Genomic DNA, 24,064 nt, shown 5'->3' with positions numbered 1-24,064 from the left:
ATTATTTGACACTGAAATCGCTTATACATGAGCAGAAGCAGCTCACTTTTGGAAATGATGCCAGTGCTTTTTGTTAAAGGATGGGGTGCCCTAATCAGGATGCAGGGCCACGTGACAGAGCTGAAATGCCCTGAGACCACCAGACAAGTTAAGGCACATCAGGTTGTGCCATTCAAGTAATGGCACTGAGCAGCAACAAGCTGAAAAGGATACAACATACTCACCAATAGCCAAGTACAGCACAGTGCTGCTGTATCACCGTTTACTCCAAAAAATAGTAGGAAACAATTTGTAAAACAAAGTTCTTGCTGCCAAACAATATAAAGTCTCTGTATTGGCAGTGATCAGCTTGCTGGCCTATCAGCAATAATGACCATGTAATGCACCACATGCAGTTTTGCTCTCTGACAGTTTTATTCTTTCTGTACTTCTGATCAGCACGAGAGGCAAGACAAAATCCAGCAAATTTAAGGTGGGTTCTTGTAGGAATTCCACAGCAGGCAAAGAGAAGCCTTACATTTCCTCATGCAACTGCATGAGAGCAGCACGTTCCTCTGCAAAGGTCATCTTTGGAATACCTCATTCTAATCCATCTCTTATTTTAAAGATGATCCACCGAAGGCAATGGATGAGAGTCAAAAGAAAAAGACTTATTGTCTGAAAACACTTTGTTTTTGTCATTTATTATATCTGTACATAGTTAGCTAGCACTGTTCTCATTAACACATTTTCAACCTTTCCCTGCTCCTCCATCATCCATCCCCAGGTCAAACTGCTCACGTGGATAAGCAGAAGGCAAAACCATTTGGTAACCTGAACAGCAGCAGTTTCATTCAACACAAAAGACTCCGCAGCCATAAGGCATGTTTGCTTTAAATGAAATAAAAATTAAGTGTTTCTTTCTGTTGAGCTGCTGTGCATGGTGCTAAAGATCCTGACTAATGATTGTTAGTACCACAAAACACCTCTCCATGAGAAATGATGAAGGATTAGTGACAGAGATACCAAAGTTCAGAGAATCAGCTTCCCACACGTTGCCTCTGAATTGCAGCTCTATGCCGAAGTTTGGGGTGTTTTTGTGGATTTTTTTTGCCATGTTAAGCTCAGAGTTTCTCTTATCTGCAGAGGAGAAAGGTTTTATTGTCACTGAACAGAGTTCTTGATGTTGAAAAGCAGTAATTTTGTTCAGTTGCACTGATTTCATCGGGCACCAGGAGGTTCTGTTAAAACTAAATGATCTGTTAATTCAAACAGCACTGTGCAAGTTGTAAGTCAATATTTAAAAAACAAAGTAAATCAGAGACAGCTTCTTGGAAATGCATGAGCAGGGAAAAAGATCTGGACACTACAGATGGGATTGTTGTTTTCTTGAAGAATGCCTTTAAAAACCAGAATATCCCAGGACAATCTGAAGATCCAAGGACTCTGGCTAACCAGTTTCTGCCTTCAAATACTGGCTTCATTGTTCCATATCAAATTTGCAGTTTCTATTACTACACGTGGTTTTTTTTTTTCACATCTATCAGCATAATTAACATTTGTAAAGTGCTTTGAGATAGCATTATGAAAATATTAACAGTTAAAAGGGCAGAACAATCTATCATCAGCACCTAGCTGATTACTACTGCTTGTTTTTGTCCTCAGAGCAGCATCACTGTACTCTCCTTTTACTTCCTGCTAACAAAGCCTAAGATGACAGTGCTGGCACAAAGGGAGCTTCTGCAGGGCAGTGAAAGAAGGATGTACTGGAAAACATGAAGATGTTTTCTAGAAGGAAAACTGAAGCAGGACTCCTGGCAAGGATACCCATTACTTCCCAGCTACATTAGGGAAGTAATGCTACAGGCAGAGTTTCTGTGCACAGAACTATGTAGGAGGCTTTAGATAGCATAAACAATTGTGAAACAAGGAGAGTTGGTGCTAATCTTGGGGGAAAAAAAAGCACCAGGACATGGATGCTTTTAGAGGTGGGGAAAACAACTGCTCATTCCAAGCTATTGCCTGAGGGCTGTTAACTACTCAGTAGTAAAATTCTGCTACTCTTCCAGTTGACAGTAACTTCTCTACCTATCAGCTTCACAAAAGCAACTCTTCATGACTTCATAAAGCTTTTCCAGATTTTAAAAGGTTAATTTTACCATTATAATTGCACTTTAAAAACAGGCATCAATCCCTAGGCACTCTCCCCAAACACTTCCTCCATTTATAAAAGTGGAAAGAAAGGCTATAATTATTCACTGTCCTACAGCTACCAGGATTTGAAAGGTTTGATTCAGGTGCCTGAAGAGAGGACACAAACATCCAGTTTTCAGGGCAAGAAAATTGTGCATTTTAAAAAACAGCAGGCTTCACAGCTTGGATTGCATTGGCTTCAGGTGTTTGTGGAAAGACTCGTGAACCTGTAAAGAAGGCAAGAGAGAGGTTACAGCAAGATCAGGGCCACGTTTTGAAACACTTTTTTCTAGATGTGTAAAGTTAATTCTGAATCACAGGCACTTTGAGGACTTAAGAACAGCCACCTGAGTCCTTTGGGACTGAGCACTTGGGTGCCTGAATGGCAAGTGATGAGAATATAAGCTCAAAACAAATGTTTCTCCACTACCTTGTTTGAAAGAAAGGAAAAAATCTAAGCTATTTTATATCCACACAGACAGCTCTTTAGCATTTCTAATCAAAAGAAAATCGGCAGATATCTCCTAAGCAGACCATAAGGAAGATCCTAAGTCTGTCTGGCTTCAGAAGCACAAGAAAATAGAGCATGCTCTGGTGGGATTTAACTATAATTGCACAGTTTCTGACAGCTTCTGTTAGAAGATAGCCTGTCCAAATCAAAGTCAGTAAAGACCACTACGACAGGATTTACAGTTCTGTTTTGGCTGATGGAAAACTCTTAACCAGTTTAGTTTCTTTTATTAGCTCAGCTCGTGCTATAGCCTTTGCACCTGACATCTTCAAAGCACTACAAGGGAACAAATTTCCTTCTACAGTCACTGCTGCTGCCTCAAGGCACTGGAAGATTTGCCAGAGAAGAGGTAGGCCTCCACAGTAACTGTCACTAAACAGAATTAAGAGCAAGTGACAACCATCTTTCAATTCAACTACATTATTCAATTGGATCTCTAGGTAGAATATGACTCCCACACGTAATTGAGGAACTCAAAAGTATCCTGCAGGACTGCATGTGAGGCACACGTGGGAGTGTAGCTACAAAGTATGTTGAAAGCAGAGGACCTGAAGCAGGTAACTACTTTTGGTCCACTAACACTAGTGATTTCAGCACCTTCCCACCCTGAGATGAATAACTAGAGCAAAATTAACAACTCTAAGTTGAGTTATTTCCTGGACGCATGTAACCTAAGAATAAATAAGGTTTCCTTACCTCTGTTTTGTTGAGTGGGGATTTCTTTGCCCACTCAAACATGTTCTCATACACATTGCCATCATACCGGCCAAGCACAGATCCAAGATGAACATCATGGAAGTCAAAGGAGTCTACCAATGCTACTGCATTGGGTCGAATTACAGCCAGGAGTTCCTTCACACGCTGGTTCACCTGAGTAATTTGGGTGTCTGTCAAAATACCCGCCTTGGAAAAAAAACAAACAGAAGAGTCAACCAGATTATCACATCAGTATGCAAGTCACAAGAACCTTCCCCCCTTAGAACATAAGTTAGCCTTCCCCCAGCCAAAAATCCAGTGGTTCTTCAGATGCAAGATTCCCCCTCACCCTAGTGATCCAAGTGGCAATTTGTCACAGGGTACAAGCATGAGAAGATGCCTGGCACAGTTACCATTTATCATCCAACTCTACTTCTGGTGGAAAACAAGGGAAACCTACTAAGAGCGTTCCATCAGAACTGCATTGCTACTGACCTCACTGAAGCAAACGGTCAAAATGTTAGGCCTAAACATTTGTGCAGCTCTGCATTTGAAGCATCTCTGAACAAGAACTCTGGCTCTGGAGACTTAGAGTACTGGAGAAAGACACTAACCTGCAAAAAATCCCCTGCATTCTTACTGATCCCATAGAGTGCATACAAGAGGCACAGCTCAGTCAAGACAGCACAGACAGCTGCATTACTAATTTCAGACAGCTTTGCTGTGAAAAGCTTCACAATTACGTAGTGACAGTGTGCCTACAAGAGACAGGAAGAAGGTGAGTTAGGTTGAGTTAGGTTCATGAAGGGGTGAGTAATCCTATCACACCCCTCTTTATCAAGTACATCACAGACCTCAGATGCTCGCACAAGGTCAACAGAAGTTTTGTTCCAGGCATCCTCTTTGCTCTTTCTATGATTCAGTTCAGCTTGTAAATTCTTTGCTGCAGCTTCCACAAGCCTATTTTAGGAAAAGAAAAACAGGTTTTATAATAACACCACTTTAACAAGATTGCATACACCAAATTCGTATGAATTTAATCTAACATATAAGAATTCAAGAGATTATGCTTGAAAGCAGAATACATAGCATGGAGCAAGCAGTACTTCTAAAACACCTACCATCAGTGCAGTCAGAGCACAGCTACGTAAGGAGAAAAAGACACTTAACAACAAAATGCTGGTGCTTGAATACCTACTCACATGTAGGTAAACTCTCACACTTCCTTCACAACACGTTTTAGTATAAGGATTGTTTCTCTCCAGACAGATCACTGAGCAGTTAAACAATGCTGGTATTTGTATGTTTGAATATACTTTATATTTAAATGAGAAAGATATTTCAGAGTAACCAGGCTGCTCTTGTAACCTCTGAGCACTTAACTGTCCCAGTGACACACAAAGCAAAGCTTTACAAACCGTACCTTGAGAATCTCACATTAACAAGGCAGCACAATACCACCATCTGCCAACACACCCAATTATTATTATTATTAGGGCCTTGCTCAGTCTAACAAGCATGAACTCACCGGGCTGCACGTGCTTTGTAAGCCTCTACCAAGCTGACTGGATCATTAATGCGCACAGTTTCAGTCCTACCAGCTACGTGCTGTGGCTGAATGCGTTGCCTGGAGAGATCATTAAGGTAGGAGACCATGCCAGTAACACGCTGACCAGAACTAACCTGGTTGTAACTTTTGACAAGGAATCTGAAAATAAAAGACAACAAATAGCAACTCTTAGTTGTCCGAATAGAGAGAAGCCATTTTACCTGAGGTTGATGTAGCAAAGAACAGCTGCAGGTACATGCATTTATTAAAAAGAGCCCTGTTCCACAGTAATACAGAGTGTTCCTTCTTCTCACCACTTCAGCTGCAAATATCCTAATGCCAAGGCCAGAAAGTCACTGCATGGAAGCTACCATACCTAGCAGTCTGCAGCATCATGACTGTGTTTTCTCCTTCATAGGTGCAGGATGGGGTGAATGTGACATAGATGTCAGGAATGCCACTGCAACGAGAGTAGCCATGCCCACCACATGCCATTCGACATTCCTCAATACCAGCATTGGCAGTCCAGGAAGTGAATGCCTTCAACCCTGCTGTCAGGGCGTGGAGCTGGAGGACAAAAGGAAAGCAAGTTAGTTATTTTAGTATTCCATTCTTAGCTTGCACATGCTGAAAACTAACATTTTACAACTCTAATCCTTCAATACCTTTGGTAACACGTCAGTTCTACTCTGCTCATTTGAAAAAACAATCAAGCTACAGCACAGACCTAAGCCCAGTCTCAACTTCACTTTCAAGTGATAAGCTGTCACTCCTGGAAAGTGAATTTTTATATATATAAAAAAATGTAAATATATTATATATACACATTTGCCTTCTGCCTTCTTTGCATCATTCTGGTTTTTTTTTTTCGTTAAGCACTGCTAAATGAGTAGTGCAAACAAGATGGTATAAATCACATGCACATACTAGATCTGTGTTCACCAGATCTAAAGTACAAGACATCTCAAGAGTGAAAAGAAAAAAGGCTTGATGCCTTTCCTCCCAGTGCTGTAAGCAATTCTCAGATAAAATCAGACCCCCCCCAATTCCCAAAGCATGCAGTACCTCTGGCAGCTCACTCAGGTCTCCATCATGGATGTCCCCACTAATGCGATGATACGTGTCTTTTATGTAGGCTCCCACAAAATGAAAAGCATATGCTGTTGCCAGAAGTGGAAACAGTTTGTATTGTTGGGTCTGATAATCCAAAATCTGGGGTTCTGGTGCCCTAGAGCAAAAGATTGATGAGTTAGCATGCCAGTGACTGGCAAAGTGCTCGTAAGTCCTATTCAGCTCCACTTCAACAGAAGAAGCTGTATCTATCTCACATCAGAGCATCCTAGACTGTGCAACAAAAGTCTCTGGCAGGGCAAGGGCAGTCAAGTACAGAAGGTTACTCACTCTGCAAGGTAAAACTGTTAGAAAACCATCAAATGCCAAAGCAAACAACGTCAATCACAGTCCCTCTCCCCTCCAGTATTCAGGAATTTTCTGTCAGCGTTCAAGCTGCTCTTTTATTTCACTGCACTTACCCAGGCTTTAGCTCAGACTGGTGCCTGACTGCACTATAGCGGATGGCAATGGTACAAGCCCGGGACAGGGAGCGAGCTGAATCTCCTACAATCAGAGACCGGATGAACACCATGGTCCCATAGGTTAGCTTATCACTGACTGGTTTCACATAGGTGCCATCTGGTTCAACCTACAAAAAAAAAAAAAAATACAGCCAGCTGATTTATAAAGCTTCCTCCCTTTTACACATTCATATCTCAAGCTCTAAGCTCAAAAAGTACTTACAAGCAACCCACCTAAAGAAAGGGTTGATAACATGCAGTGTTTAAGGCACTACACAACTACACAACAGCATTTGAAGTATCACTTCTTAGTGGCATTTGCTGAAATTCACTGCTTTACCTGAGCATATTTCATCAGCATGTTTTCCCGAGGAATCCTGAAGTTGTCCATTTTCAAGTAGCCATTATCCATTTCATCATAACCAAACTTGGGCCCAATGTCACCCACTGTAATACCTGCCACAGACAAAACCATTTGCATTACAGAAGAGGAACAGCACACAGGAGGGTTAAGACACTTTCAAGAAAGCCCTGATGCTGTAAAGATTAACAGCTGAGTAGGACCTTAATGGGAAAAAAAAAAAAAAAAAACAAAGGGGATTCACCATTTTTATGCATTCCTACTATATAGGGGGTAGTTACCTCTAAAAACAATCCATCTCAATTCTAACTAATATTTTGCCCTTTTCAGGAAGTAGAAGCATGTGCTGCCTCACAGAATCCCTACCTGGCAAACACGGGGACAGAATCAAATTCCAGACTAACCCTCACATTGAAAACATGACATGGAAGTCAGTAGCAGCTCAGTCACAAGTAAGACTCCTGAAGTTTCAAGTCCTGTGGTCTACAATCTCCCACCCATTAAAACCAGCTAGTGAAATAAGCTGTGTTCTTTAACAAGACACATGCAGCTGTACGTAGCCAAAGAGAAACAGAAATGAAGATGTCCCATGAGCACTAAATACTTAATGTAATTTGTTACCTGGCAAAGGTTCGTGGGTGCCCAGCTGTCGTATAGGAACAATGAAGGCATGCAGGCCCTTGCATTGGCCCTGAGTGTAGAGCTGAGCCAGAACAATGGCGTGGTTTGAGGTCTTTCCAACTACAGAAGGAGCAGCAGGATGCAAAATTAACATTTTTCATGTTATAAGAATAGATTAATAACACTGATTAACATCCAGATTCTACAGCTAGACAAACAAGGTTGTCTATATCAATGGAAGCTGCAAATTATTATTCTTGAGGCTATACAACACCAAGACCTGGCAGTAAAGCCAAGGGAGGTTCTAACTACAGACTGCCTCAGATGCTTCAATAAAGTTTTAATACTGCAGAGAAAAATATACCAAACCTACACAGAGTGAATGATTCAGAGCAATAATCCAGAGCACAAAGAAGTTTATGTAAGCCCTGGTAAATCTGTTACTAGTGCAAAGGGCAACTCCTTGGACCAAGCTTCAACCATCATTCTGTTGATATGATACATATGTCATCACCTCCTTAAGTTTTTCACATATCCTTAAGATTCATGCAGATACACTTACGTCCACCTGGCCACCACTTAATGGAGGTCACAGTGGGGCTGTTGAGGATGAATTCCTGGGTAGCAGGGTCATAAGTAGCTGTAGTTTCTAAACCCCGAAGGTGAGTTCCTGAAAACAAGCAGACACATTATTTTGGCAGAAAGTCAGTCAGAAAACAAAAAATACTTGAACTGAACAATGGAAAGTTGAACTCCAGTAGCAATGGACAAGTTTTAACTTTACTTTTAGGCTTTCTAAAGGATTAAATATTAAGTAATTGAAGAATAAATGAGATTCAGATCACATTCTGGGATCTGAAGCCAATTCTCTGAAAACATATTATTGTTTCAGTGGTCTAAAATTGGTTTCCAAGCACCTCCAATCTGACACCTTCTTCCTATTACACACCAGAAGCCCTTTGTCAGTAACAAGGTCCACATCACTACGATTACCTGGCTTTCACTCAAACTGCAGGCTGATTAAGTGCAAAATGAACAAACATACTTTTCAGCCACAAGATGAAATAAATTGCACCCATCATCTCAGGCCTACATCCTCCTCTCCTGATGGAGCAATTTGTCCCAAATGAGATCAGTCATAGCTCCAAGATAACAAGTAAGGGCATGCATTTGCTACTGATGCAGCTAGATAAGCAGACTGCAAAATACCTCAACAACTCCATGTACAGATTGTCTTCTGCCTTCAACCCTTTACTCCACGATTCACACAAACCTGCCTCAGCAATGGCAGTCTATGCATCAGTGAAAAATCACCATGACTACATTTAAAACTGGACAAGCTGCAAAACTCACGACAGTCTGGACTGATAAAGCACAACAGAGCCAGCAACTTTACACCAGAGTTTCAAGAAGAAAAAAAGGACATCACCTTGATGCACCTGCATGTTTCCAAAGCACAGAGCTTAATGGTCGACTTCCATGGGCAGCTTAACACTTACTCTGCTGGTAAAGAGTCTTCAAACCTCACTAGATGCAAGAAATTCTTCACAGATTGCAGCTGTGTTATGCTTCATACAGTCTCTACTCTGCCCCTCAGCATAAAAGGTGAACCCTGCTCATTTTTAGAGAGGAATTCTTATCTGCAACTTTCAGGTGTCAAACTTAGTTTGCCAAGGTATAAAACCTGGATTAAAACAATTGCCATCACAATACTGCTGGAGTTGTCACAGTCCATTTCAAAGCTTGAAAGCAAACAAATAGCAATAAAGAACAAAACCTACTTAATATAGATAGATTTTGTGGTCCAATTAAAAAACAAAACACATAAGAATGAGCTAAAAAACTGGGGACCCCACAAAACATGAGCACTGAAACCAAGTCATCCACATGTTCTCTGATCCAAGGTCAGTCCCAAGGTGACAAACAGCTCTTACTCTTGGCATCTTGTGTCTGAAAGCTTTGTTCCTTTGTCTTCACACTGACTGTTAATAAGGGCAAAGCAGAAATCACACTGGAAAGAATGGTAAGCATAGAAATGCACAGATGTCATCAAAGTGACATCACCACAGTCACACCATAGCACAAGGTGTTCTGTTGGCTTGAATGGCACAAGAGGAGCACTCAATATGCTTTTACTTACAACTACAAACTCTCCCATCACAGGGGATAAAAGGTCAAGCAGAGTGTGGTATTATGGACTACTAAAAAATTCACCAGCAGCCCATGTGTAAGCCACAACCACACGTGTACAGACCATGGGATAAACACACACAGTTCTTCCCAGGCAGGGGAATCCTTTGTATACAAAGCCATTCTTAAAAATAGCACGTATTGAATGTACTGTACCATGGCCCATCTCAGTCTGGGCATAAGTGCCAATGATCTCCAGGTTCCAGGCAGGCATGAAGAAGCGATCCTGCTGCTCTGGGGTTGCCTGGGTGAGAAGGGTGGGGAGGAACATGCCCAGATGAAGATCCAGAGGCTCAGGCCGTCCACGATGAACAAAGCTGTGAAAAGGTGCCATGGGATGGGAGTGTGAAGGCAGCGTTAGGGGAGGGAAGCAAGCAAGAAGATTCATGGTGGAGATTGAGGAAAAGACAAAAAGAAAAAAACAGTGTAAATCAGAATTCAGCAAGTGTATTTTAGGAAGCCAGAGCACTGTCTTTCCTCAGATTTGAGCAATGCAAAACATGCTTACTTTGAAATAAGCATGATGCAATTCATTTCTTTCTAATCTTATATCAAACGCATCTGTAGCATGCACGTAATTTCATGCTCAGTACAACTGAGAAGACTATTAATCCAAACCAAAAAAGGAAGACCAGACCCTCAGCACGGCTTGGAAAGCAGAGCACACTCAGTTAAAAACTGGGCTGAGCCAGAACGTCAGTCTGTTGAAGATGCAGTCAGGCTGGATGCAATAAATCTCTGTCTGAATGAGCAAAGTCCAGTTTTTTTCATTATTTGAGGGCACAAAGCATCCAAAGTCCCAGCTCATCTAGTTCAATTAGCCAGCTTTTTACTGGGACATTCCTTAAAAAAGAGGCCTTAAGAGTCTGTACTAACTCCTTTTAGTAAGAGGTTAGATACACATAGTACATACTGTGTTAACCTCCTAAAATCCCAGCTACCATCTCCTCAATTCTGGCTGTTTTTAACAGCTTTCTTAAAAAAGACAGTGCTCTGCGTGTGCAAGTCAAAGTTGTGAACATAATTTGGCAAGAAAGCCAACATTTTTTTGACTTGGAAATCAAAAGTTCAACATCTCTCCATGTAAACACGGGTTACTAGAATTACTCTTCCTCAAAGTTCCATCAGACATCACTGTTAGGTGGTTACATGGTCCATTAAGTCTCTGGATATTAAAAAAAAAAAGTAAGAGCTTCATAGAATCTTTTAAGTATTATTTGCTTTGAGTACTTGGAGCACTCTTCCTTTTTGTCTCCTTCAATCCACAACAAACCATTTGTCTGAAGATTATTTCATTTACATGAAAAGCCTCTCAAAATTCAACTGTTTTCAAAATTATTTCCTAACTTGCAAATATAAAGGAAATAAACTAAATAGCATTAGTCCCTATCGTGCTTACAGTACTGCATGCTAGAGAATGCAAACCATTAAACCAGTTGGGCTGTAGATTCAGGATCAGTACTTCTGTACTTGTGCCATCTCTAAACACACACGAACACGAAGTCGTTATGTCCTTAGAGCTTTCTAACAACTGTAGTTGAGTTTATCTGCAGGTATCTGAAAATATCAAACACCATAAGCTCAGCAGCAATGTTTTATACCCTTTTTGACTGAACAGTGACCAAGCTCAACTGAGGACTAATGGTTATTTTAATCTGGAATCCCAGATTTTAAGTGAGTGCAGTGCTGGCGAGAGCAGCTGACAGTCAAAGACTGAAAAAAAAAAACCACCCTTACTTACTAACAATAGATATAAGCCAGGTAAAAACAATACAGTACTTCAATTACTCCTTTTTGTTTCCCTTTCAGCCCTGTGCTTTGTGTTTCTGCTTTACTTTGTTGCAAATAATTACTCACTCTGAAATAAGTTAAAACCAACACAGGCTACCAAGAAGTACACACCAGTTTCAAACTACCCATCCAGGCTGGGGTTTGATTCAGTAACCCAGAGGCTTGTCTCCCCACCACCAGTTCCTAAACATCAGGTTTAATTTAAGTAGAGCTGAGTGGCAATTATTGCAGAAGCTTTGCTGATGAAAATAGATCTTCAACATTCACATCAGGAATGCCAAACAGCTGTATTTTCATTATTCAGTATGAAAGTGTTCACCAAACTATCACCAGGTTAGTTCAATTAAGTGTCAAAACAGAAATTTTACCACCAAACATGAGAACTGCAAGCAAATCAAACCATCACCAGGCAAGAGAGTGCAATGATCTAATGTGAAACAGCAAGTAAATCCAATCACTTCAGCATAGGTGTGTGTCTGAATTAAAGCAGTTTGTGTGAAAAAGCAAATCAAGTTAGGGAGCTTTTCTTTTTTTTTTTTTGGTCATCCTTTTGACTCAGTTTCCAATGCTGAGCTAGGCTTCATACTTCTCTCTGGAGCAGAAGGGTGGAAAGGATTTTCTCCATTGCATCTTCTATGAAGATTTCCACTAACATGAGTGGCTGTAACCCAACAAACATCATCCAGCTCCAGCAGCTGTCCAGACTTGTATGTATCGTGCTTTCCAGGTCCAGATGCCAGCATAAGAACCAATACTGGTTTGTCAAACTATTCTTGTTGGCATTTCATGTCCATAGTTCCACATTCTGGCCCGAAACATGTTCTTATCCATTGAGCACTCTTCAATTTGAAGAAGCGAAGGCAGTTTTGCTCAATGGTAGGAATAAGATGTTGTTATTCTTCAGAACCAAAATCTTTCCATGAAGCTACACAGCTGCAATAGAGCAGCATCTGGGAGAAGAATGCTTGGGACAAAGCATACCTTACTTTTAAAGACAACAAAATGCAATCCTCATCACGTTACACTGCACCTGCAGGTCTGTGTCTGACTTGTTGATGCAGGCTGAGCACACACACAGAACTCTGCAATGTACATGCCTTGAACTTGAGCAAAAAAAACAAAAAACAACAGCACAGTTCTGTTGACTGATATGTTCCAACTAGTTCAACTGAAATGCAGTCTCCCAGGACTTTGCACAACCTCCTCACATTAAAACAAAGGCAAACTGCTATGAAGTAAGTGATCAGCTAAGAGGTGCTTTCTGGAAAAGACCAAAACGAATCCTGTGATTGTTATGATGAGAAATGAAACAGCTGTCCTGCTGTCAGGCAGAAAACAACGGTTAACCAAACTATTTCACTTTCCCCCTTTTAGATTTACCTGGGGAGCATCATAAATTTACAAACTGGAGTTACCAAGAAGAGGTTACCCACTGATCCCTGAAGGAACTAACCATGTCCCATTTCGGTTTGGGCGTAGGTGCCAATTATCTTGACTCCACGGACCAGAGGCAGCCATTTCTTCTTCTGAGCATCAGTCGTTTGGGTCTCTATGGTTTTATGAAACATGCTGAAGTGCAGACCGAAAGGTTCAATGAAATTGCCCAAGCATGTTCTACAGGAGAGAAATAGAGGGATCTGGATCTCAGTCTCACCAAGAAAGCCATCCTGAACGGTTTTTCTCCAGCTGCAGCATCAGACAGGTTATGTTTGCTATTTCCACTTTTCCTTATTCTACAACCAGCCTCCAAATATGGAGGCATTGGAAGCAATGCTAATGGGAAACAAATGTTTATTTCAGGCATTTTATTCACCCCGTGATTCCTGCTGTTGTTGTGAATTAAATGGTATTACTCTACAAAGATGCATTGGGAGCTTAAAATTCAGACAGGAAAACCAAATTTTCCTCCCCCATCCCTCAGATTTGGTGGTAATCAACCCCACAACTGCCAGTGGTCTAGAATTAGATCATTACTTGTATTTCAACACATAGAAGCACTACGTACTGAAAAAGGCTTCTTAGGTTACCAAGTGCTTTTCTGAAGAGCTCTGTGTTTTCTCTGTCTGCCTCTATCAGCTGTGAGATCACGACCTCACCTTCAATTAAAATTACTGCTACAAGCTAATGCTGGAAAGAATGCAAGGGAAATCAGACACTTTAGATATACTTCATCAAAACAAATTATGTTATGATTTGTAGCCATGATGGCAGGCAAGTTGCATTTCCAAATAAAACAAACTCCACGACAAAACTATAAATTTTCTTTGTGTAAAAGCTAGGTATGACAGAACCTTCCCTTCAGCATTCTGCAGAGCCTGAGTAGTTTCTTCCATCAACTGTAAATGAATGCTTACTCCATCCAGACTCAAAGATGGCAGAAAACAAGTGTGTGCTCTCCATTGATACCTATACATATACATAAGATCTCTTCAACCTGTTTAAGATACCTGTGAGGGAAATGCATCCTTCCATTGCTGGGTATCAACACCTGCAGTGTAAGAGTTTGCTGCCACCAGATCTGCACTGAGCAGCAGATACCACCTATTTAGTTTTTCAAATTACAGCAACGTTTGTGGCTGGTATTTTACAACGTGTCTGGAATGACTGCCTGGGAGTAGAGAATAAATTCTTGACAATTCAAGAATCCTTATGAAAACTGTATAATTAGCAGTAAGGTGAGAAAGGAGGACAAAGCTTTACCAGCACCACTGAGCTGCATGTTCAATGTGCACAATTTTAAAGGGATGATATCAAATGAGCCAGGAGGAAGACCAACATCAAGTAATCTATCACTGCTATTAATGTACTGACTGTGCTCTCAGATGGTGTGAATGCAAGTACAGCATCCAGAGTTCTTGGGATCATTGCAGGTGCTTGTCCTACCAGAAAATATTCTGCTGCCTACAGCAGGAGCACCTATTTACAAAGCAGAAGTTACCATGTTGATCAAGGGCTTACATATGCTACAAGAACAAGAAGAAAGAATAATTCTCAGCACTGTTGTAGTTTCCTCAGTGCAGGATCTGTATAGCAATAGCAGCACTGTTCCTCACTGCCTACAGTGCACTTACCAATTGTCCATTCTTCAGGCCCCAAAGGACAAGACAAGAGGGAGAAAACATGCTGACTTTGAAAGACAATGTCTTAGATCAGCCTGGAAAGGAGTTCTTTGCATGTTTTCAGAAGCCATTGACAGAACTTGTGCAAAGGTGCAGCACGTGCTTTGTGGTCACAAAAATCAGGTCAGACACAACTTCTTTGAAGGCAATGCTCCAGAAAAATCTTCTTAGAATTGACAGCAGCACCTTTCCATTGCTTATCAGTACACTTAATCACAATTTCCAGATGCCTCGTGTTTATCTAACACCTTCTCAGACTGAAGAAAAAGAATGGTGTTTTGCAAGCTGATACCTAATAACACCCTGGTGTTGGGAAGTCATGCCATTTCTTTGATCAAACCCGTGGAACTTTAACAGTTTCATACATTAACAAAGCTGAAAGCAGAACTCAAAGCTAACTCATTGACAGCTGAAACTTTTCACTTCGTTAATCCAGACTGATCAGCTAGGATTTGCTTAACGTGCCTTTTAATGGTCAAAATGACAAGAGAGAATCCTGTTTTCTGTGAGGCACAGGACAAACTGAAGAGGTACTGGCTGCAAAAGGAGGACAAACAGATTCCCTTTCGCTTGAATTTTTTTTACTGCTTCCTCTCAGTTTCTACATTCCCATTTAGCACTCACCACTGTCTATGCAGCTTGTTCTCTAGAGACTGAATTGTGCAACTACTCAGTCACTTTGCTACATCAGTACTGAACGTGAATAGCTACATCTAGCACAAGCAATTTGATCAGTGAGCAAAGGTCTCCTTGTTGATCTGAAGTCAGATTTGCTACATCAGTGAGTCAATAAGCCGACTGCAGTTCCAAACCCACTTACAAGAGGATGTGTAGTAACACTCTGCTTTGGCAATGCAGGTCTTTCCAAATTTCACAGCAACAAATGCCACCCACACAGTAAGAGGCACTCAGATTTGACAGGTTATTCTGATGGAGTATCTACCTACAGAGTACAATATAAGCCAAGGCTGTTTTCCTATGACTCCAAAGCTAAATTAACAATTCCAGGCATTGTGGTACAGAATAGGATCGTTTACTTGAGAGCAATGCCTGCAAGCAAAGTTTTCTATATACAAAGCTTTTGTATTTCTTCAGGTAACTCTTGAGGAAGAGTTTGGAAGGACCTCCTCAGTGGGCAAGGAGCAGGGGCAGGCCTGTCTGACCCACACTGACTGGGCTTCAGAGTTAACCACTAAAGTTACTTACACTTTGCTGCTGTTAGACCATAAAAGAAACCTCAGTTAATCCAAAATTCCCCAAAATGCTCACTAACAATCACTGCCTGTACAAGTAAATCTGTGCCTACCATCTTTGGGGATGATCACAAGGTGAGAGAGATTACTGTAAAACATCCTGAACTTCCATATGTAGGAATCTGATTGCCAATCACAATAAATTCAACTTGATAACTGAATCAAGGGCTTCAATCTGTTTCATAAACTTCATTAAAGGCACGTTGCAGCACCACAACCATTCTGTTTTCCTGTTTAAATAAATCCAAACCATTTCTCCACATCAGCTTTTAAGAAAGTCACTGAAATCTATTATTTGCCTGCTTCAGAGGCACCCTGTTTGCTGTCAGCTATGTGCTAATGCTACACATCTTTTAGAAAAGACAGTATTTATTCTGTGAGCTTCATAGAAATAATCAGCTGGTATAATCAGCATATAATAACCTAAAATTTCTCCAGAAAAATAATCCAATAACTTCCCTATTGCCTCCCATAGGAAAACTCCTGTCTATTAGAAAATAAATCATTAACTTTCACCATCTGTAATTTAATACAATCACCGAAGTTCCTTGCTATCATTTCAACTGATACCAGTTTTCAAAAAAGTGCTTACAAGGTTCTCCACAAAACCTTTCACGACTGAGGTCAGAGTAGATTAAATGTTTTGAAACTAAAACCACAGCAGACGAGGTGTTCTCAATTAACCAGTCCCAATATTCACATCCTGAGGCCAATGACAGCTTTTCTACAAATGCACTCAACAGGGCTTGTGATCCTACTGGTGTGTTACTTAATGTACACTGGCTATGAAATCTGCCAGGGGATACATCCTCTGTCTTATGTGCAGAGTTCTAGAGCTGTGCAATCTCTCTGTTAAGCAGTTCATTTGATTATAACAGAAAAAGCTTAATAGAGTTAAGGGCAAAACCATGTCAAAGTCAGCAACCAAGTTCCCTGCAAGCTGGAAGCAATGAAACTCAGACGTAAAGACAGTTTTCTTTTTATCAACTTTACCCAAGGCTAATATCATCAAACAAACAAAAGTCAGATACAATAAATAGCCTCTAGGTCAAAGGGAACCACTACAGCACCAGGAGCTTGAAGAGAGACAGGACAGAAAAGGCACAATCAACAAGACCTTACAAGCTGTCTTGGAATACTTTCAAGTATGTCTGTAATGCAACATTATTAGGTCTAAGTGCAAAGTGAATAAACAGCTTTAACAGATTTCCTCAGAAGCTCCAGCCCCAGCAGATCCATTCAAAGTTGAAATATTTCAGTGTATTCTTTACGCCTTTGGGCAATTCAGCCTGCAAGCCCCATTTTGGATCTTCTGTAATAAAATGAGTAATTTTTAGTAAGGTATCTCTAGCCAAAAATCTAGGAAAAGACAATATTCTGATCAACAGGTATTCATCTGAAATCAATAGGTTAGAATTCAACAGGCTTTAGTGCAGGTCTTTTTTTCTAGATAGAAAACTAAAGTGCAGCCCTAATGTCATCATCACGTTTACCATCATCAAGGACACAAAGCACATTCTACAGCTAAGTACCTCTTAAACCAGTAGATTTCTTCCGGGTCTGCAATTCCATATTCTCTTAACTTCATCACCATCAGAGAGCTCTTCCTGATGGCTTGCTCATAGCGTTGGCTACGGGAGAGGAAGTTCAAATCCTCGTGCTGGAAGTCAGGGTCATTAATCACTAAGGCCTCTGGGGACAGACAGAGGAAAACAAAACTCATTGCAGTCCTCGATAAACTGCACATGAAATGGTTCAGCTTTTCACTTGTCGTGCCTCAGGCTGCAGATACCAAAGCACTTAAAACCCTGAATTAAAAGGTAATGAAATTGGAAAGAAGTCACAAAGCTCTCAGAGCATTTTGGGCAGCAGGATGCAGAGTATGGTGCTCCCCATCAGCTGAATTTTAAACTGGGCACATTCTGGACATGACAGGAGATTCATTCCGTGATGTAAGACCAGCAGGCCACCCTCCCATGGCCCAGTCACTGCAGGATCAGATTGCCTCATGCACATCTGATCGCTCTTTGAAGGAAGGCACTGCTCTTGTTCCCCCTGTGCTGACTGAGAACGGAGGTATCCTGAGGCTATAGATTTTTGCCATCCCCTTTGGCACAGAAGTTGTGCAACGGCAGCCTGTAACAGTCACAGAATCACAGAAACACCAAGGTTGGAGAAGACCTCCAGGATCACCCAGTCCAACCACCCACCTGTCACCAATAGCTCTCACCAAACCCTGTCCCTCAACACAACATCCAAACGTTCCTTGAGCACCTCCAGGGTCGGTGACTCCACCACCTCCCTGTGCAGCCCATTCAGTGCCTGACCACCCTTTCACAGAAGCAGTATTTCCTAACATCCAGCCTAAATCTCCCCTGGTGCAGCTTGAAGCCATTCCCTCTAGTTTAGTCCCACCCTGGCAGGGGCAGAGAAGGAAATGGGAGCATTTCAGAGGTGCCATATACCATGACTATGAGGGGAGAGGAGCAGGTTACAGCACGCTGTTGGGTAACAGCTCTAGGGCGACCTCATTGTGGCCTTCCAGTACTTGAAGGGAGCACATAAACAGGAGGGGAATGGCTGTTTACATGGACTGATAGTGACGGGACAAAGGGGAATGGTTTTAAGTTGAGACAGGGGAGGTTGAGGTCAGATATTAGGAGGAAGTTTTTCACACAGAGGGCGGTGAAAGGTTGCCCAAGGAGGTTGAATCCCTGGAGGCATCCAAGGCCAGGCTGGATGTGGCTCTGGGCAGCCTGGTCTGCTGGTTGGCGACCCTGCACATAGCAGGGGGTTGGAACCAGATGATCATTGCGGTCCTTTTCAACCCGGGCCATTCAGCGATTCTATGAACAGCGCAGGACGAGAGCCAACACAGCCGTGGGAAGCCACCTCCCACCCGGTGAGAAGGGGAATTCAACGCGAACCAGGCCCCGTTCCAGGCTCACCCCAGTCCCGTGCAGGGCTCCCCTCGCCGGCCCTGCGAACCCCTCCGGGCAGCCCGAGCCGTTCCCGGGAGCCCCTCTCTCCCCTCCCCCTCCTCACACAGCCGGCCCGGACCCCTTTCCCCGCAGCCAGGCCGCCCTCACCGATCTCCTTTCGGCGCCGGGTTCGCTCGGCGCCTCCATCCAAGATGTGCGTGAGCAGCTCGGGCTGGAAGCTGGCTGCGGCGCGCTCCCTGCGCAGATCCGCGTTCATCATCGCGGCGGCACCGTTCGGCCCCGTCCGTCCCCGACCTCCACCCGGCTCCGCGCGAAGCCCCGCCCCCTGACGTCACCGCCGGCGACGTGGCCACGCCCCCTTTCCCCGGGCGGGGCGGGGCGGGAGCGGCCGCGCGGTAAGTGTGGCTGCGTGGGGCTGCATCGCGTGCTGCGCTGCGTGCGCTGCTCCGCGCTTCGAGTCGTGCGCGCGGCCGGGAGCGCGTTCGGTCGCGCTCTAAGCGCGCGTGCAGCTAGGAGCGCGTTGCACGCCGCTTTCAGTCGTGCGCGCAGCGTGCTGCAGCTGGGAGCGCGTTCGGTTGCATAAAACGCGTGCGGCTGCAGCTGGGTGTGCAGTGCGTGTGTGTTGTGTGCAAACAGCGTGTTGCATCTGGGGCTGGGCATGCATTAAATCGTGCTTTGAATAGGTGTGCTGCGTGCTCTAAGGAGCCGGGCGTGCGTTGCATCGTGCTCTTCATGTGCATGCAGCATGCGTGCCGTTTTGCAGCTGCGTGTGCAATGCGCGTGCATTCAGTGTGCACGCAACGTGGCTGTGCATTAAGTCGATCTGTCAATGTGCATACAGCATGGTGCATCTCGGCTGGGCTTGCATGAAATCACACACACAACATGCTGCAGTCATGGCTGATTCCGCCCCAAATTGCACTAAATGCACACACTGTGCTGCATCTGGGATTTGGCATCCTTGTGAATTAAGCATTGAGCCCTTGGTGTTTGAAGCTAAGCTTGCATTAAATGGTGCACTAAATCTGTATATAACAGGCTGGCTGTGCATTAAATAGCACACTGGATGTGCACATAACTGCTGCACCTGATGCATTCAGTAGTGCATTAAATAGCAACACTGAGTGTGCACATAACACGTTCATAATTACTTTGTTGAATAATTGGTTAAATCTCCATGTAGCATATTGTATTTGGGACTGGGCAGGCATTAAATAGTGCATGAGATAGTGCACTAAGTGTGCATGCAGTACGTTGCACTTGATGTTGTGCATGCATTAAGCAGTGCATTAAATAAATGCATGGCATGCTGAAGGATCCTAGAAAGAAAATAGGAGAGAACACAATGCCAAAAGGAACCACTGCAGGACGCAGCCACCTACCTGGCTGCAGCTTTGGCTGGGCAAAACTAAAGCCGTGCTGAAGTTGCTTTGCATCCCTGTGCCAGCCCACTCTGCGTGCTGTGGAAGATGCTCAGGGCTCAGTGCGAGCTCCTGCAGCCCTCTGCTTGGGGGACCTGGGCACAGGAGGAGTTTTGCGATGCTGTTACCTGGTTCTGGTTCAAGAACTGGGTAACAGGAGCTCAGATCTGCTTTTGCAGAGCCAGCGGTGGTTGAGTGAGATGCTGCCAAGCGCTGGGGTGTACTACTTCCCATGGGAAATCAACAGCTCCATCCCAGAAGGGGAAGCACTGAGGACATTTGGCAGGTGAGGAGGGTATCGTGGGCTCCTTAAAGGCTGGGTTGCTCCCCCGCTGGTCCCCTGTGCCCTGGCTTTGTTTGCAATCTCAGTTTTGCACCTCCCAAATCCATCGCTCCCAGGCTAAGCTGCTATGACCTGGCCCGATCCGAAGCCATTCTCAGCACTCAGCATGGCTCAGCCCAGCACCACGTCCACATCGACACCACGCTGGTGGAACCATTTGAAGCCCAGCTGGGATCTCTCTACATGGTCCTGGGAGAGGCTGAACACAGGGAAGGTAAATGCTGTCTCTGTTTGGCTGGATACACTAGATACTGAGTAAAAGAAGATTGGCTTTAACCAGAAATGCTGCTGCACAGTCTCCATTCCTGTCCAGTGGGTTCAGGCACTTGATGCTGAGAGTCAAATGAACCTTTGGAGCCTGGAAGCTATTTTGCTACCCCTGCTCCAGCATCCATCTCCATACCATGGCTACAGCTCTTATCAAATGAGCCCCCCCTGCAAAGTGCTGGAAAATGCACAACACTGCTTGAGTGCCCTCTGCTTGAGGAACCAGTGCCCTTATCTTGATGACAACCCGGTGCTCTGGCACAGATTTCTTCAGAAGCCAGAAATGCCTGAGCAGCACAGCTTATGAAAACAGTGGTCAATTGCCTTTGCTCCGGATGTGACTGACTGCAGCAATACCTCGTTGGGAGTTGGCTGGGTAGGTCTTTGCCATCCTTGAAAGGCTTTAATTACACCCTGCCCTCAGAGATGGGGTGTGAGGAAAATGGACAGGCTTTGTCACGCAGGGCACCCTGCTGTCACTCTTTTGTCATCCTGCTGGCCTTCCCTGGGGTGCCCTGAGCGTTATTCCAGCTGCTCAGTGCAGCTTTGCATGGCATTTCAGTTGGGCTGTGGGGCTGTGAAGCAAATCCCAAATGTTGTCCTGGCTGTACCTAATAACAAACACTCACATTTGTGCCCTTTAAACCTTCAGTGACAGGTGGAAAGCCACAATGCATGTGGCATCTGGTGAGTCACCTGCTAAGCCTCTGCTGCAAAGCTCCTTTAGGAAGGCATGTTATTTTGCTTGTCACTGCCTAGGAGCAAGTTGACCCTGTTTTGTAGGCATGGAAGGGCAGGAGGCTGAGAGGCTGTGTGCACAAGGCTGGTTGTGTTCACAAGGCTTGGCCCCTTGTGCAGCACCTGAGTCCACCAATGAACTGCTGGTTACAGGCAGCATTCAGCCTCTTCTATGCCCAGCTTTCTTGTCCCCTCTTCTTGCCTGCAGAGGTTGGCTTAAACCCAACCTTGATGCTTTTCAGATAGGAAAAGCCAAAGCTGCTCAGTGTAGCCATGGGGTGGATGGATGCTGTGTGGTATCCTGGGCTCTGCTTTCACCTGGCAAAGGGAGCTCAGTTGGCATTTGGCAGCTGACAAGGCAGAGGGAAGGAAGCACGTCATGAATTAACCTGCTGCTTGTGGAGGCATGCAGCCAGAGCAGCCTCCTGCAAGGTCTCAGGCTATGGTTATTTGGCCACCTGGATGTGTACATTACCAGAAGGGAGCTTTCGGTGTGCTGCAGAGCTTCTACTTCTCTTTCTCTTCCTACAGAAGCTTCTTCTATATTTCCAGGTGAGAGTCTTGTGATAAAAGCCCGAATATTGACCTGCGTGGAAGGGATGAACATGCCTCTGCTGGAGCAAGCCATCCAGGAGCAGAGGAAGTACTTCCAGGAGAGGCAGCAGCAGATGGAATCTGGCACATCCTGACAGCAGCTCTGCCCCCAGCCCTGTGCTGGTCCCCACCACGGCTGTCTGGCAGCTGCCATCTGTAGCAAACATTTGGAAAGTGTATTTAGAAGGTGGGTTTGAAACATTGCTGCTTTTTGCCATAGCAAAGAGAGAAGTCACTAATAGGGAAGTACATGAAGATTGAACCAGTACGTAAACGTGGAGCTGCCAGTTTGTGCCAGTTGTCACCATGGAAAATGACTCTGGGAAGCAAATTTGTTGTTTAAGAGAGTGGTTAAGGAAAGAGAGTGCATGAGTTACAGCAGTTCTTTTGTACTGCAGGGTTTGCAGAGGTCAGTAAAAGGCAAAGTCTCCGAATCTGTAGTTAAACATCTGCACACATCCGCATATGCTGCCAACGAGCTGCAAATGAGAGGTAAAGGGCAGTAGTGCAAAGTTTGTTAGCCCTGGTGGCTGCGGGTCCACGGAGTGCACGTGTTGGGTTGTGGTGACTCAGCTGCCACACAGAAGCATTCATGGAAAAACACTCAGGTCTGGACTGAACAACAAAGGAACAAGAAGAGCAAGGAGCCTCTACTTCACTAGAACTAGAGGGTTCAGGAGCCTGTATCCAAGGTGCACGGTTGACTTTAGCTCTAAATTAAATATTTGCACTGCCCTGGCAACCGTCACTTGACTTTCTTCCTTGACACATCTAAGTTTAGGAGACCTTAAATCATTATTTTTGGAAGCATCTAAAGGTTGTGATTGATATTTTCCTAAATAAAGACAGAAAGAGAACGTGGTTTGTCTTTTATTGATTAAAAACCTTTCTTGTTAAGGCATTAGGCCCTGCAGAAATACTGTGGATGATGTAAGAAGACACAGCAAACTGCAGTTTTCCTTCTCCTCCTAAGGTCTGGGTGTGCGAGAAAGTGCTTGGCTTTGATAAAGTTACAGGAAGAGGAGATGAAATTACATCAGAGCCATCCTGGCTTAAGAACATGGTGCCAGGCCCAACAGGATTAAACTGTCAATAAAATGACAAAATGGCTAATGTGAGATGAGAGTAAAATTTTAGTGTGAGAGACTTTTTTGTGCAACAGAAATTGAGGGATCTGGGGTGAGATTTGTCTGTGGTTCTCTGTAACTCAGCCACCTGCAGCCTTTTCTGGTTTTTTGCTCAGATTCTCTGCTGAAATGTTTGGAAAACATGGACCGAAGCCATAGAGTGAACAGAAACAGAGCAAAATGGCAACAGATATTGCCAAAGGCTTGATTCACAATCCTGAGGTTGCTCGGTAATTACAGTATTTGTGATAATCTTTGATCATAGTTGAGACTTGTGTTTTGTTCACACAGTTACCAAGCTCTGAAAGCCCTATCTCTGCACACACTAGCTGTTCAGCCCAAGTCCAAAACCATTATCTCAAGAGGCAAGATTTTGTCCTGCTTTTATAAAAGTCAACAGTTAGCACGTCATGACGTGTTTATATTTATATCTCATCTGTTTATTCTCCTACCTTTCCCCCTGGGCTTAAATTTTATCCAAATAGCCATGTTTACCAGATAATTGCAAGTATCCAAGCTACCACGTTCCTGTAAGTTCTACAGGAAGGGGAAAAAAGAGGGAAAAAAAAAGGTAGAGCAAATTTGGCAATGCTTTCAGATGGAGATCCAAACACAAACTCAACCTTTCCAACCCAGTGGAGAGCTCACACAGGAGTTTGCCTTGGACACAGATCCATAGTTATCTGAGCTCTGCCACCTACTTCGATTCTTCTGTACTACCAACATCAGGATACATTTTAAAATAATTGGAGCTGGTGGCTTAGGATGTCCTAAAGCAATCTATTTAGATCACAC

General features: G+C 43.6%; 2 protein-coding genes across 6 annotated transcripts; one reads left to right on the top strand and one right to left on the bottom strand.

The window, feature by feature from the left end:
* Positions 1-368: 368 nt before the first annotated feature.
* On the bottom strand, positions 369-19,119 carry ACOX1 (acyl-CoA oxidase 1). Of its 3 annotated transcripts, none has more exons than XM_090122187.1 (14): positions 17,370-17,509; positions 12,919-13,079; positions 9,831-9,991; positions 8,047-8,154; positions 7,485-7,604; positions 6,843-6,958; positions 6,461-6,630; positions 5,994-6,156; positions 5,305-5,495; positions 4,908-5,087; positions 4,234-4,339; positions 3,994-4,137; positions 3,380-3,586; positions 369-2,399 (listed from the first exon to the last, which is right to left on the bottom strand). In XM_090122187.1, the coding sequence occupies exons 2-14, from the start codon at positions 12,981-12,983 to the stop codon at positions 2,349-2,351; spliced, it is 1,782 nt and encodes a 593-aa protein (XP_089978313.1). In that variant the 5' UTR covers positions 12,984-13,079; positions 17,370-17,509; the 3' UTR covers positions 369-2,348. The 3 variants fall into 3 exon arrangements, with proteins under 3 accessions (XP_089978313.1, XP_031454940.1, XP_031454939.1); XM_031599080.2 differs by lacking the exon at positions 9,831-9,991 and adding an exon at positions 18,927-19,119 and having other exon boundaries at positions 377-2,399; positions 17,370-17,529; XM_031599079.2 differs by lacking the exon at positions 12,919-13,079 and adding an exon at positions 18,927-19,118 and having other exon boundaries at positions 382-2,399; positions 17,370-17,529.
* On the top strand, positions 18,553-23,995 carry TEN1 (TEN1 subunit of CST complex). 3 transcript variants are annotated; one of them, XM_090122189.1, is made up of 4 exons: positions 18,553-18,739; positions 20,380-20,486; positions 20,600-20,757; positions 22,101-23,995. In XM_090122189.1, the coding sequence occupies exons 1-4, from the start codon at positions 18,686-18,688 to the stop codon at positions 22,235-22,237; spliced, it is 456 nt and encodes a 151-aa protein (XP_089978315.1). In that variant the 5' UTR covers positions 18,553-18,685; the 3' UTR covers positions 22,238-23,995. The 3 variants fall into 3 exon arrangements, with proteins under 3 accessions (XP_089978315.1, XP_031454943.1, XP_089978316.1); XM_031599083.2 differs by lacking the exon at positions 18,553-18,739 and adding an exon at positions 19,061-19,174; XM_090122190.1 differs by lacking the exon at positions 18,553-18,739 and adding an exon at positions 19,132-19,174 and having other exon boundaries at positions 20,366-20,486.
* The last annotated feature ends 69 nt before the right edge of the window (positions 23,996-24,064 follow it).

Source organism: Phasianus colchicus, chromosome 20, assembly GCF_987193195.1.
Source record: "Phasianus colchicus chromosome 20, bPhaCol1.hap1.1, whole genome shotgun sequence".
Classification (NCBI taxonomy): Eukaryota; Metazoa; Chordata; class Aves; order Galliformes; family Phasianidae; genus Phasianus; species Phasianus colchicus.
The sequence above is the reverse complement of the archived record's forward strand: the minus strand, read 5'-3'. Positions and strand labels throughout refer to the sequence as shown.